Consider the following 15,279-nt stretch of genomic DNA (forward strand, 5'->3'; position numbering starts at 1 on the left):
CAGGCGTTTGGCTAATTAACATTATATGCCCTTTTAAATGTGGGGGTTTTTTTAAAGGGGGGGAGGTTATTGCTGTGTTCATTTTTATTATTATTTTTTATTTAGTATTTTGTGTTTTTTACGTTGTGAACTGCCCTAAGATCTACGGATGAAGGCCGGTATGCAAATTTAATGAACAAACCAACCGACAAACCTCACGGCATCTCTTTCCGAGTGACACAATTGCTCTAAATTTCTTTCTTTGTGGATTACGCAGATAGTTGCTGCAATCATGGCCATCACTGGAATCGTCATGATGGCGTACGCAGATGGTTTTCAGGGCGATTCGATTATCGGGGTCGCGTATGCCGTTGGGTCTGCATCGATGTCGGCGCTGTATAAGGTAAGTCCTTGCACACTTCCTTGCTATCTTAATGCTTTGAAGGAGGAGAGGAGCAAAATTCGACCTGCGCGAAAGCAAAGCAAGCGCTCCGTGCTGTGAAGGCCCCTTCCTTCCTTCCTTCTCTTCCCTCCCCTGATTTACATTCTGCGCCAGGTGCGTCAGGGGAAAGTTACGACGGAGATAATTACTTTTGTGGCCCACCAAGGAATCAGCTTGGCTTCCCTTTATCGAGTCTTAATGAAAACTCTATTATTCTGCCGTGGTGAGATTAGCATCTCTGAGTCCTTCATTTTCCGCGCCGGTGTTTTTATCGACGCTCGCTGTGCATGAGTGGGAGAGCATGTTGAAATGTCGAAGGAGGACTCCTTGGGTGAGAGGAGGAAGGTCTCGCCCACGACGCCCCTCTTTTTTTGGAAGTCCGGCCTTCCAAGGACGCGAGAGATTCTTGCCACGGCGCTAACAGTCAAGAAACAGTGAGGAATCAACTCTTGTCAAAACTACCCTTACAAAGCTAGGAGAAGGCTTGTCCTCCAGTCCTACTGGGTGGCGCTGTAGTCTAAACCACTGGGCCTCTTGTGCTTGCCAATCAGAAGGTCAGCAGTTCGAATCACCATGATGGAATGAGGTCCCATTGCTCTGTCCCAGCTGCTGCCAACCTAGCAGTTCGAAAGCACGCCGGTGCGAGTAGATAAATAGGTACCACTGTGGCGGGAAGGTAAACAGTGTTTCCGTGCACTTTGTTTTCCATCACGGTGTCCCTTTGCACCAGAAGCGGTTCAGTCATGCTGACCACATGACCCAGAAAGCTGTCTGTGGACAAACACCGGCTTCCTCGGCCTGAAAGCGAGATGAGTGCTGCAACCCCATAGTTGCCTTTCACTGGACTCAAACGTCCAGGAGTCCTTTAAAGGTAAAGGGACCCCTGACCATTAGGGCTAGTCGTGGCCAACTCTGGGGTTGCGGCGCTCATCTCGCTTTATTGGCCGAGGGAGCCGGCGTACAGCTTCCAGGTCATGTGACCAGCATGACTAAGCCGCTTCTGGCGAACCAAAGCAGCGCACAGAAACACTGTTTACCTTTCCACCGGAGCGGTACCTATTTATCTACTTGCACTTTTACATGCTTTCGAACTGCTAGGTTGGCAGGAGCTGGGACCGAGCAACGGGAGCTCATCCCGTCGTGGTGATTCGAACTGCCGACCTTCTGATCGGCAAGTCCTAGGCTCTGTGGTTTGACCCACAGTGCCACCTGCATCCTTTACCTTTTACCTAAGTCTCTCAGCTTCTCCTAGGTGCGCGCCTGACAAGGCAGTTGCTGCCACAGAGCTGCATGCACCCTGCTTCTGCTCCTCTCTCTTCAGTCCTCTCCTGGTCCTGGGAGACAATGGGAGCAGGAGGAGAAGAAGTCCTTGACACTGAGGTCCAGCTCCGAGGGCCTTCTGGTGGTTCTCTCACTGCGAGAGGCCAAGTTACAGGGAACCAGGCAGAGGGCCTTCTCGGTAGTGGCACCCGCCCTGTGGAACGCCCTCCCACCAGATGTCAAAGCGATAAACATCTACCTGACATTCAGAAGACATCTGGAGGCAGCCCTGTTCAGGGAAGTTTTTAATATGTGACATTTTAGTGTATCTTTCATCTCTGTTGGAAGCCGCCCAGAGTGGCTGGGGAAACCCAGCCAGATGGGCGGGGTACAAATAATAAATTATTATTATTATTATTATTATTATTATTATTATTATTATTATTATTATTATTATTTTATTATTATTATCTTCCCCAGCCTGATCTCTCCCTCCTCCCTCACCCATTCTTCCCTCTTCAGTCCTGCAGTTCCTCCTGCCTCTCCCTCTCGTCTCTCAGCTGTTTCTCCCAGTTCACTGATCCCTCCTTCCATGTCAGTTTCCAACCCTTCTTCTTCCGGTGCTCACTCCTCAGTGCCCAGCCAGTCCCTGACCATGTCTCCCCACTTCAAGAGCTGTCTGGTATCTTCTGCAATGGGCACGACAAACTTCCAGCCTATGAACTCAAAGCAGCACCCAGGAGCTGGTTGTCCCCGCGCCGGACTCTCCCATGTCACGCCCACACAGGCCATGCCCTCTATCCAGACCACGCCCTCCACACAGGCCACACCCCTCCTCACAGGCCACACCCCTCACCAGCCCTGCCCTTGTTGAGCAGAGTGAGGTGGCCACTTCAGGTCGGAGCTTTTGCGCGTCCCAAAGGGACAACAAATTGCTATTTCAATGGGTAGATAGTCGTAGAATTGTTGGGTTGGAAAGGGGTTCCAAGGGTCATCTAGTCCAACCCCCTTAAATTTAATATTGTCGTCTTCTTGCTCCCAGGATTCCGTGCTTCAGGTGTCAAAATAACTTGACCAGCTTTGGGGAAGTTGCGCCACGACTTTGGGAGGGTGGCTAGCCCTTTGCTGCCCGGCCTCGGGCACCAAAATACCTTGAGTTACTCTGTTCCCCAGTGACTGGGGAGGTTACACTCAGTCTGAATTGTTCCCCCTTTCCCCCCATTTAGGTTCTGTTCAAGATGTTCCTTGGGAGCGCAAACTTTGGAGAAGCGGCCCATTTCATTTCTACGCTTGGCTTTTTCAACTTGGTCTTCCTTTCCTTTACACCGATCATCCTGTATTTCACCAAGGTGGAGTATTGGTCTCCCTTCTCGGCCGTTCCCTGGGGCTACCTGTGCGGAATAGCTGGCCTCTGGCTAGGTATTTATCCCTATTTTATTTCTTTACCTGAATGTTTACGATTTGCACAACCGTCTCAAGGTGGCTGCGTGGAAGGTGGAGCGAGCTTGCTTTCCCTGCTCCGGAGGGCAGGATCCGAACCAACGGATTCGAATGACGAGAAAGGAGACTCTGACTAAACATCAATAAGAACTTTCTGACAGGAAGAGCTGTTCAACAGTGGAACAGACTCAGTGACAATTGTCAGGGATGATGAGAGGTCCAACAATATCTGGCTGATCACAGGTTTCCCATCCCATTCGCTCTACGCGGGGCTGCCCTTGAAGCTGTCCCAGAAACTCCAGCGGGTGCAGAATGCTGCAGCGAGGCTCCTCACGGGGTCTCTGCCATGGGAGCATATTCACCCAGTGCTTTTCCAGCTGCACTGGCTCCCGGTGGAGTACAGGGTCAGATTTAAGGTGCTGCTTTTGACCTTTAAAGCCCTTCACGGCCTTGGACCCTCGTACCTATGGGACCGCCTCTCTTGGTCTGCCCCACGGAGAGCCTCAAGGTCCATAAATAGCAACACCCTAGTGGTCCTGGGCCCTAAGGAAGTTAGATTAGCCTCAACCAGGGCAGGGCCTTTTCAACACTGGCCCCGGCCTGGTGGAACGCTCTGTCTCATGAGACCAGGGCCCTGCAGGATCTGATTTCTTTCCGCAGGGCCTGTAAGACAGAGTTGTTCCATCTGGCCTTTGGCTTGGAATCAACTTGATCCGCTCCCCCTCTTTCTTTTTTCCTTTCTCCTCCTGTGATGAGGCTGCATTTAATGTTTCAGTGTTTTAATGTTGTATTTGAATCTTGTTTTTAAGTTGTATTCATTCAACTTGTTTTTATTATTGCTTGTTAGCCGCCCTGAGCCCGGCCTTGGCTGGGGAGGGCGGGGTATAAATAATAATAATAATAATAATAATAATAATTATCATCATCATTATCCCTGATCTATATTATTATTATTATTATTATTATTATTATTATTATTATTTGCTAAATGTATTGGTTGCTTTTTTTCTTGCCAAAGGCAACTGAAAGCAACAAACAAACCACTGACAGCCCACCCACAGATCTGTTAAAACGAAGAAAAAAACAGAAAAAATAATATATTTATTTCCTTGATGGATTACATGTTGCATAGTTCTTACCTGAGGGCTGTCAAGAGGGAGGGGCAGTAAGATGAAAGTGACGCATTTTTTATGTTTATTAGCTACGAGCTGGGAAAGGGTTGTAGCTCAATAGTGGAGCAACTGCTTTGAGTGCAGAAGGTCCCATTAAGGCAGAGTGAGGGATGCACCTAACTTTCGGACGGGATCCATTCCAGAGCTCCGGTCGGATCCCAAGGTTTTCGCAAGTGGAGGTGCCTGTTCTGCGCATGCACGTGGGGCGAAACCTGGAAAAATACCGTATTTTTTCCTCTATAAGACTCACTTTTTTTCTCCTAAAAAGTAAGGGGAAATGTGTGTGCGTCTTATGGAGCGAATGCAGGCTGTGCAGCTATCCCAGAAGCCAGAACAGCAAGAGGGATCGTTGCTTTCGCTGCACAGCGATCCCTCTTACTGTTCTGGCTTCTGGGATTCAGAATATTTTTTTTCTTGTTTTCCTCCTCCAAAAACTAGGTGCATCTTATGGTCTGGTGCGTCTTATAGAGCGAAAAATACAGTACTTCCGGGTTTGTCGTGAGCATATCCCGAAGGATACGTAACCAGAGGTGCTCAGAAGTAGAGGTACCTGATTCCTTCACACAGTGAAAGCGAGATAAACTTATCTCACTCAGGAACGCAGCCTGGCAGTTCTGAAAGTAACACAGAGCGGAAAGAAGAGGATGCAACAGAAGAGGAGGAAAGGATAGTAGGACCACAGTCTCCAAAAAGTCAGAGATTGAGTTGTTTGGCAGAAAAGCGCATGACAGGAAAAAGGTGGGGGGGAAAGGTGGAGAGTATCTTGCTTCAACCGGAAAAAGAAGCTAGATCCGTCAACTGACTCCGAAGGTGACGAATGAGCTAATGAAGCTCAGACTGCTGAGCCCTGTAATTGCTGAATAAATCTGAAGTAATAAAGCTGTCAGAGGCTGCGTCTTGTGTGGGAGAGACTATCAAACTTGACACAACCTCCCCTCACAGCTTTTCAGACTTTCAGTTGGGTGACATTCCCAACCCAATCGTGAGATGCTAGGTAATCCGTTTGTATCCTCCGTGGATTTGTTTAATCCTCTCTTCACGCCATCCAAGGAGGCGGCCGCCACAGTGGGAGGGAGTTCCACAGTCTTTCTTGACTTTTCCCAAAATTCAAAGTCCCAAACTCTATAACCTTTCCTCATAGGGGAGTCGCTCCATCCGATTCATCATTTTGGTTGTCCTTTCCCTCAGACCTTGTGGGGGGCCAGACTATATTTTTTTGGGGGGGGGGGGAATGAACGAATTCCCATGCCCCACAAATAACCCAGAGATGCATTTTAAATAAAAGGACACATTCTACTAATGTAAAAACACGCTGATTCCTGGACCATCTGCGGACTGGATTGAGAAGGCAATTGGGCCGCATCCAGCCCCCGGGCCTTAGTTTGCCTACCCATGTTCTAGAACCTTAGGAGGACAAGGCTCTCTGGAAGAAAGATTTATTTACCGTTTTTTTTTTGCTCTATAAGACTCACTTTTTCCCTCCTAAAAAGTAAGGGGAAATGTGTGTGCGTCTTATGGAGCGAATGCAGGCTGTGCAGCTATCCCAGAAGCCAGAACAGTAAGAGGGATTGCTGCTTTCACTGCGCAGCGATCCCTCTTGCTGTTCTGGCTTCTGAGATTCAGAATATTTTTTTTCTTGTTTTCCCCCTCCAAAAACTAGGTGCGTCTTGTGGTCTATTGCGTCTTATAGAGCGGCGACAAATACGGTATTTGCCGGTTCTGATCCTGGTGGTACAGAAGATCTCCTTTTCTTTTTCTTCTTCACAACCTCACACTTTGCTGTTTTTCTCCGCAGCTTTCAACATCCTGGTGAACGTCGGAGTTGTGCTAACGTACCCAATCTTAATATCTATCGGGACGTTGCTCAGTGTTCCCGGCAATGCAGGTATAAATAATGCCTTTTGATCAATGCAGTGGCTCTGCGTGTGGCCCAGGTTACTTGCTTATTTATTTACATAAAATTCCTAAGCCACCCCCCCTAATGAATTAAAAAAAATGTTTAAAAGCACCTTTCCAAAATACAACAACACCAGAGTCCTTTTCGTTGGGGATAATTCAGGTGGAAATTCCCAGGTGTCAAAAATTATTATTTATGTATGCCACTATGGCAGCCCGCGTATTGTTAGCGCAAAAATGGAAAATGAGCGAGGTCCCAACCAAAGAACAATGGCAACTTAAACTGATGGAATATGCGCAGTCTATCTAACATATAGAATAAGAGAACAAGAACAACATTCGTTTAAAGAAGATTGGGAAATGCTTATTGACTATATGGGGGGAAATTGTGTACACTTGAACACGCTGGCAGCATTCAGATAAATTCAACAGTGTAAATAAGTTTCCATGGGTGTAATAATGGAATATACTGAATGATTTAGTTTGTGTAAAATGTGCAGCGATTTATTCTATGTAAAATGAACCATGGAAAGAGAAGAAGGGAAGTCATTTTGTTTTTTAAGGTTGTTTAATCAATATTCTTAATTGTAAAACAGAAAATTTAATTAAAAATTATACATAAATTCTAATAATAATAATAATACATGGGGTAGGAGCAGGGCTGGATTTAGGTTTGATGAGGCTCTAAGCAACTGAAGGTAATGCGGCCCTTTATATGTCCAGCTGTCCTTTGTCAACAACACATTGTCGCTGCTTTTTGTGCGTTGAATATATGCTATATGGTAATTTATGGACCTAATAAGTATCTAAAGCCATTTGCATATGCAGAATGTAGGCACCCTATATATAGAAATGAGCAAACCAGCGATATTTGAGGGAGCAGGCTAGCAGGCGGGGCCCATGACTTACATCAGAGAAGCCTTCCCATACTGTTGCTGTATGCAGGTTTTATTTTATTTGTTTTTTATCTTATATTTTGGAAATGTATATCCAGGTTTCTTTTCCTTTAAATTTTTTGGGGGTCCCCAAGGGAGGGGCCCCTTAAGCTATAGCTTATTTAGCTTATATGTAAATCCAGCACTGGTAGGAGTAGGAAAGGTGGAACATATATGTATATAATAATAATAATAATAATAATAATAATAATAATAATAATAAGATAGGAACCTCTGTCTTTCGCTGTACAAAGACAAGAGTTTCTCCACTCACTTTCCCCTCTGCCCACCCGTGGCCTGTGGCCCTCAGCAGGCAATGTGGCCCTCAGGAGGAGACCGCTCCCCTGACCCCATCTTAATACAAGAACCTCTGTCTTTCTCTGTACAAAGAGAGAAGCCGCAAGAGTTCACCCACTTCCCCCTCTTGCAGCCCTCAGGATGAGACTGATCTCCTGACCATAGCTGTCAACCTTCCCTTTTTTTTGCGGGAAATTCCCTTATTCCAGCGCCGTTTCCCGCTGCTTCCCACTACTCTCCCGGATTGTTAGATATCCCGTCGCCTGTCCCCAGGACAGGTGAGGCTGCTGATCCCTTATTTTCGAGGCTGCTGACCCCTTATTTTCAAATCTGAAAGTTGACAGCTATGCCCCTAAAGTTGACAGCTAATCTCCTCGCTCCCCTTTTCTCCCCAGCTGTCGATCTTCTCAAACGCGAGGTGATCTTCAGCGTGGTCCGCTTGGGGGCCACCACCATCATCTGCCTCGGGTTCCTGCTTATGCTCCTTCCCGAGGAATGGGACGAGATCACGCTGCGATTCATCAACAGCCTGAAGGAGAAGAAGGGCGAAGACCATCCTGAGGACGTCACGGACTCCAGCGTCCACTTCCGGAGCAGAAGTCGAGTCAACGGGACTGTGTCTATACCGCTGGCTTAGAGCCGGCCGGGCTTCAAGTTGCGTGCACGCCAATGTATATTCTGTGAATATGATTTATTAATTCCCTCCCCTCGCCCACTTGTATGCTTTAAAAAGAGACAGCTTTATTTTAAACAGGAATGGATTGTAAATTCAACGCTAAACACATCAGATACCTAAGCTGTTTACATTTGTACACTTTATCCAGGAGTAGGTGCAAATAAGGACAATAAATTCCTTTTTATACAGAAATGCAAATAAAAGAAAGCTATATATGTCTGTGTTTGGTTCTGGAGGTTGGCGGGGGGTCGGCGTTTGGAATTTGTGAAAAGCGCCGCGGGCACCAGCTACAAAATGGCTGCCGTGGGAGTGTTGGGGGACACAAAATGGCTGCCATGGGGGGTGGGACGTGGTGGGTCACAAAATGGCTGCCACATCTAAAAGAGCGGAAGAAGAGACTGGTCCACAAAAAGCAGCTCACCAATGGGAAAAGGCACCTACAGCACCCACTACTGTGATTGCGGTCAGAGGGGGCCCTTGGAGCCTCTTCTCCGTTCAGAAGGGAAGAGATGGAAGGAATCCAGTCATGGCATTTAATGAAATTTTGGGGGGTTTTCCCCTGAAGTGGGTTGGCTCAGTGTAGAAGAGGCCAAATGAGTGCAAATGGGAACCGATTGGGTAGATTGGGAGCTACTGGAGGGTGCTGCTGTGGGAGCTACTGGAGGGTGCATTGTGATATAATAATAATAATAATAATAATAATAAGAAGAAGAAGAAGAAGAAGAAGAAGAAGAAGAAGAAGAAGAATATAAATTTATACCGCACCCATTGTGCTGGGTCTCCCCAGCCACTCTGGGCGGCTTCCAACGAAATATTCTTTTTTCTTCTTTGGCGATCACTCCTAGCCGAGTAAGATTGTCTTCCATAAACAATGAGTTTAACAGTGAGTCCGTAAGTGACTGTGGAGGCCAATTCTGGATCTACACGTCCTTCCACAGTGGGTACATTGGTTTCTGGGCAGGAGTTGATCACGGTGTGGATTTGCTGAGCATGCCTTCCTCTTAGCACGTTTCTCCCTTGCGTCCTGAGCTTGAGCATCTTCAAAATCCCAACAGAATATTAAAAACACGATAAAACATCATTCATTAAAAACTTCCCTAAACAGGGCTGCCTTCAGATGTCTTCTAAAAGTCAGATAGTTGTTTATTTCCTAACATCTGATGGGAGGGCATTCCACAGGACGGGTGCCACCACCGAGAAGGCCCTCTGCCTGGTTCCCTACAACCTCACTTCTCACGGGGAGGGAACCACCAGAAGGGCTTTGGAGTCCAAAATGACTCACAGGCTGCACACCTGTTCCTTCAGGGGCACAGTTGTCCCATTCAGGACCTGGGAGTCCTCCACACCTGCACACCTGTCCCCCCAAAACAGTACTTCTGTCTTGTCAGGATTCAACCTCAATCCGTTAGCGGCCATTCAACCGCCTCCAGACACTCACACAGGACCTTCACCGCCTTCACTGGTTCTGATTTGAAAGAGAGGTAAAGCTGGGTATCATCTGCATATTGATGGACACCCAGCCCAAACCTCCTGATGATCTCTCCAAGCGGCTGCATGGAGATGTTGAAAAGCATGGGGGAGAGGACAGAACCCCAAGGCACCCCACAAGTGAGAGCCCAGGGGTCTGAACACTCATCCCCCCAACACCACTTTCTGGACACGGCCCTGGAGAAAGGAGCAAAGCCACTGTATAACAGTGCCTATATAACAGTGCCCATAACTGCCACAAGGCTAATAAAAGCTTTGGAGAGTTTATCATAATCAGGGAAACAGCACCAGCAGTGTGCTCATTGCTACAGCCCCAATCCAGTTCACAGACACACTTTTATAGGCACTTTCATGTTGGAAGAACCAATCTCTTATCTCCATTGGCGTGTTGAGTCACACCAGCGAGCTTTTTCCAGAATGGTAAAGGTAAAGGACCCCTGACCGTTAAGTCCAGTCGCAGATGACTCTGGAGTTGCGGCGCTCATCTCGCTTTACAGGCCAAGGGAGCTGGCATTTATCCACCGACAGTTTTTCCGGGTCATGTGGCCAGTATGACTAAGCCGCTTCTGGAGCAACAGAACACCGAAACCAGAGCAGCACACAGAAACGCCGTTTACCTTCCCACTGGAGTGGTACCTATTTATCGACTTGCACTGGTGTGCTTTCGAACTGCTAGGTTGGCAGGAGCAGGGACAGAGGAATGGGAGCTCACCCTGTCGCGGGGATTCGAACTGCCGAGCTTCTGATCGGCAAGCCCAAGAGGCTGAGTGGTTTTAAACAAGACTCCACTAGGGATTTAGGGATGAAACTTCATTTTTAAGTGAATTGAGCTGGTTCACACCCCTTGGAGTAATACACAGACTGGAACATTATTATTATTGTGATTTCAGACTTTTCTCCATTTGAATTCAGTCTCTGGCACCACAAACTACCAAAATGTGTCAGAACAACAATAGGCATTTTGGGATGAGATATGGCAAGATCTATGCACATTGGGATAAGATGTATATTTAAATACATGCTTTGTGGTTAAAAAAATGTATTTAAATATGAATTTTTTTTAAAAATGCAGAACAGGACAGGGCAGACCTTTGAATAAACCCATGTGGAACTGATAAGGATTTGAAACTGACTGATCCATTCTTTTCTAGAACAACCCAGGCTAGGGATGGGGAGAAATTTGATTCAGATTGCATATAAAGGTGAACCTACCTAAGCCACATATTCCGAAACACTACATGAACTGAAACACAGCCATCTTTTGAAATCTGCACTTTCTCAAATTTTGCAGTGCAGTCCTCCAGCCAAATAATGTGTATTTAAAAAATAAACCAAAATGCATCTATTGGAGTAGAAGTGCACACACTCATGAAAATAATATAAATTAATTGTGTTGGGCAAAATTACATACAGATATGTGTATATCAGAAATTCAGACAGTGGCGTAGCGTGGGTTATCAGCACCCGGGGCAAGGCAAGTAATTTGCGCCCCCTAACCCGTGGATTTGCGCCCCCTAGCCCGTGGATTTGCGCCCCCTAACCCGTGGATTTCCCTAACCCCCAGATGTTGCACCCGGTGCGGCCGGCCCCCCCTGCACCCCCCACGCTACGCCACTGAATTCAGAGACATCACCTTGCCAACAAAGGTCCGTATAGTTAAAGCCATGGTTTTCCCAGTAGTGAGGTATGGAAGTGAGAGGTGGACCATAAAGAAGGCTGATCGCCGAAGAATTGATGCTTTTGAATTATAGTGCTGGAGGAGACTCTTGAGAGTCCCATGGACTGCAAGAAGAAGACCAGACCTATCCATTCTGAAGGAAATGAGCCCTGAGTGCTCATTGGAAGGACAGATCCTGAAGCTGAGGCTCCAATCCTTTGGCCACCTCATGAGAAGAGAAGACTCCCTGGAAAAGACCCTGATGTTGGGAAAGATGGAGAAGGGGACAAGGAGAAGGGGACGACAGAGGACGAGATGGCTGGACAGTGTTCTCGAAGCTACCAGCATGAGTCTGACCAAACTGCAGGAGGCAGTGGAAGACAGGAGTGCCTGGCGTGCTCTGGTCCAGGGGGTTACGAAAAGTCGGGCATGACTAAACGACTAAACAACAACAATATCAGAAATTCACACTAAAATGCTGGTGATGAACTGATACAGAACTGATACAGAATGGATGATGGACTCAAGGGCATCCTGATCAAATTTGCAGATGACACCGAACTGGGAGGGGTGGCTAACACTCCAGAGGACAGGATCACACTTCAAAACGACCTTGACAGATTAGAGAACTGGGCCAAAACAAACAAGATGAATTTTAACAAGGAGAAATGTAAAGTATTGCACTTGGGCAAAAAAAATGAGAGGCACAAATACAAGATGGGTGAGACCTGGCTTGAGAGCAGTACATGTGAAAAGGATCTAGGAGTCTTGGTTGACCACAAACTTGACATGAGCCAACAGTGTGACGCGGCAGCTAAAAAAGCCAATGCAATTCTGGGCTGCATCAATAGGAGTATAGCATCTAGATCAAGGGAAGTAACACAGTACTCTGGTCAGACCTCACCTGGAGTACTGTGTCCAGTTCTGGGCACCACAGTTCAAGAAGGACACTGACAAACTGGAACGTGTCCAGAGGAGGGCAACCAAAATGGTCAAAGGCCTGGAAACGATGCCTTATGAGGAATGGCTAAGGGAGCTGGGCATGTTTAGCCTGGAGAAGAGGAGGTTAAGGGGTGATATGATAGCCATGTTCAAATATATAAAAGGATGTCACATAGAGGAGGGAGAAAGGTTGTTTTCTGCTGCTCCAGAGAAGCGGACACGGAGCAATGGATCCAAACTACAAGAAAGAAGATTCCACCTAAACATTAGGAAGAACTTCCTGACAGTAAGAGCTGTTTGACAGTGGAATTTGCTGCCAAGGAGTGTGGTGGAGTCTCCTTCTTTGGAGGTCTTTAAGCAGAGGCTTGACAACCATATGTCAGGAGTGCTCTGATGGTGTTTCCTGCTTGGCAGGGGGTTGGACTCGATGGCCCTTGTGGTCTCTTCCAACTCTGTGATTCTATGGTTCTATGAGAATTGTAAAGAACCGAAGACTAGAAAAATGAGAAAGTGAAACTGACAGATTTCCCTGTCCTTAACCCAGACAGAGTCTCTCGCCACCTATGAAAACAAGGACGTAGATATCCTATTTTTGCAGACGAGCTTCAATGATCCGGAAGCAAAGCAATCCGCTAACTTAATTTTTTGCTGGGCGAAAACTGCCTTGGCGCTCCGAGCAAAGAAAAATACAATTTGACAAATGAGGCAGCTGTGAGATTGCATTCCTCGGCTCGTAAGGGCAATCAAGCCTCTCTCTGTCTCTGACGGGGAAAACAAAACGTGTGGCGAATAATGTCAGCTTGAGAAGCTTCCCAGAAACACAATAATGCATTTCCAAAAAGCTCTGGAAGGAAGCAGTGACAGCGGCGATGGCCTCTCATCGCAGTTCATATGCAACAGTTTATTGCTGTTCAAATTCATCTCTGCTGCAAACATGCGGCCCATGGTACTTGAGTTCACAGGCAAGACCTAATGAAATCTAGGACACAGAGCAATGTGCTGTAATCTCTGGACTATCACATTATACCACAATATTTCTCGGTGTTATTTGATCAGTTTCATGGTGTGACATGGGGCTTGACTGCCGTGCTTTGCTGCCACAGGGTCTCAGAATTGAAATCAGGGCCAGATTTAGGTTTGATGAGGCCCTAAGCTACTGAAGATAATTTGTCAACAACAAATTGTCGCTTTTTTGTGTTGAATATATGCTATATAGAGACATTACCTTGCCAAGAGACATCACCTTGCCAACAAAGGTCCGTATAGTAAAAGCTATGGTTTTCCCAGTAGTGATGTATGGAAGTGAGAGCTGGACCATAAAGAAGGCAGATCGCCGAAGAATTGATGCTTTTGAATTATGGTGCTGGAGGAGACTCTTGAGAGTCCCATGGACTGCAAGAAGAACATACCGATCCATTCTGAAGGAAATCAGCCCTGAGTGCTCACTGGAAGGACAGATCCTGAAGCTGAGGCTCCGATACTTGGGCCACCTCATGAGAAGAGAAGACTCCTTGGAAAAGAACCTGATGTTGGGAAAGATGGAGGGCACAAGGAGAAGGGGACGACAGAGGACGAGATGGTTGGACAGTGTTCTCAAAGCTACCAGCATGAGTTTGACTAAACTGCGGGAGGCAGTGGAAAACAGGAGTGCCTGGCGTGCTCTGGTCCAGGGGGTCACGAAGAGTCGGACACGACTAAACGACTAAACAACAACAATTGATGGACCTAATAGCCATTTGCACATGTGGCCATGCAATCAGTACATGCAGAATGTAGGCACCCTATATATATAGAAAGGAGCAAACCAGTGATATTTGAGGGAGCAGGCTAGCAGGCGGGGCCCATGACTTACATCATAGGAGCCTACGCAACCCAAAACACTGTTGCTGTATGTAGGTTTTATTTTGTTTTTCATCTTATATTTTGGAAAGGTACATCTAGTTTTGTTTTCCTTTAATTTTTGGGGGGCCCCCAAGAGAGTGGGGCCCTGAGCTATAGCTGGTTTATCTTCTGCGTAAATCTGGCACAGATTTAAATGAATATTGGAGGCCATGATCCGAAGTTAAATGGCTCTCCTTTGGATGTTTCAAAAAATAATAAAATCAAATGTATACTGGGAAGGACCAAAGCTAAGTGTTAGAGCATCTGAAGAATGTCCTGGGTTCAAACCACAACATCTCCAGGCAGGGCCGGGAGAGGTCTTTGTTGGAAACTCTAGTGAACTGCTGCCAGCTGGTGAGCTGGGTGCCTGTCAGTGTCACTCAGCATAAGGCAGGATAAAACTCTCTCTGGGTGTCAGGAGCCCAGTCCCCGGCTTGATCACACAGTTGTTGTTGTTTAGTCGTTTAGTCATGTCCGACTCTTCGTGACCCCATGGACCAGAGCACACCAGGCACTCCTGTCTGCCACTGCCTCCCGCAGTTTGGTCAAACTCATGCTGGTAGCTTCGAGAACACTGTCCAGCCATCTCGTCCTCTGTCGTCCCCTTCTCCTTGCGCCCTCCATCTTTCCCAACATCAGGGTCTTTTCCAGGGAGTCTTCTCTTCTCATGAGGTGGCCAAAGTCTTGGAGCCTCAGCTTCAGGATCTGTCCTTCCAGTGAGCACTCAGGGCTGATTTCCTTCAGAATGGAGAGGTTGGATCTTCTTGCAGTCCATGGGACTCTCCAGAGTCTCCTCCAGCACCATAATCACACAGTAAACGTAGTTAATTAAAAAGGATGATTTATTGTCAAAACAACAGATCGCTCCGAATGGCTCGTAATACAGCCTCCCGGCATTATCAGTCATGATGACCCTTCTGAAGACTTCTTCCGTTTACAGGAGGTATTGAACTTTCTCACTTTGCGCCTCTTGCTTTGTTTCCGGTCCAACAGCCCTCCCCTTAGCTTACTCTTAAGAGGGATTGGCTCTGCTCCAATCTCTTCCCATTCTGACAAACTGCTTCCTTCTCTGTTCGTGCCAGTTTGCACTCCTTGAGAGCGTTGGCTGGGTTCTGGTCCGCTCTCAGCCATTCCCTTATCAATTGGTATTCCAAGGGGCAGGGGAGTTAGCACTAGCCAATGCTCATCCTGCCTGGCAGTTAACCCACTCTGTC

General features: G+C 47.0%; 2 protein-coding genes across 6 annotated transcripts in view; one reads left to right on the forward strand and one right to left on the reverse strand.

Moving 5' to 3' along the window:
- The window catches only part of SLC35F4 (solute carrier family 35 member F4), a 130,497-nt gene extending 122,185 nt beyond the window's left edge, over positions 1-8,312 (forward strand). For all 5 annotated transcript variants that reach the window (XM_081912948.1, XM_081912951.1, XM_081912952.1 and 2 more), the window contains 4 exons: positions 257-382; positions 2,908-3,100; positions 6,089-6,178; positions 7,817-8,312. In XM_081912948.1, the coding sequence (XP_081769074.1) occupies positions 257-382; positions 2,908-3,100; positions 6,089-6,178; positions 7,817-8,058 (651 nt within the window). In that variant the 3' untranslated portion in view covers positions 8,059-8,312. The remainder of the gene's footprint in view (positions 1-256; positions 383-2,907; positions 3,101-6,088; positions 6,179-7,816) is intronic.
- TBPL2 (TATA-box binding protein like 2) overlaps positions 1-12,629 on the reverse strand; it is a 276,663-nt gene extending 264,034 nt beyond the window's left edge. The window contains exon 1 of the mRNA XM_081914735.1: positions 12,147-12,629. The gene's annotated coding sequence lies outside the window, so the exon portion shown is untranslated. The remainder of the gene's footprint in view (positions 1-12,146) is intronic.
- Between the last annotated feature and the right edge of the window lie 2,650 nt (positions 12,630-15,279).

This window comes from Podarcis melisellensis (assembly GCF_964234715.1).
Source record: "Podarcis melisellensis genome assembly, chromosome: 1".
Lineage (NCBI taxonomy): Eukaryota > Metazoa > Chordata > Lepidosauria > Squamata > Lacertidae > Podarcis > Podarcis melisellensis.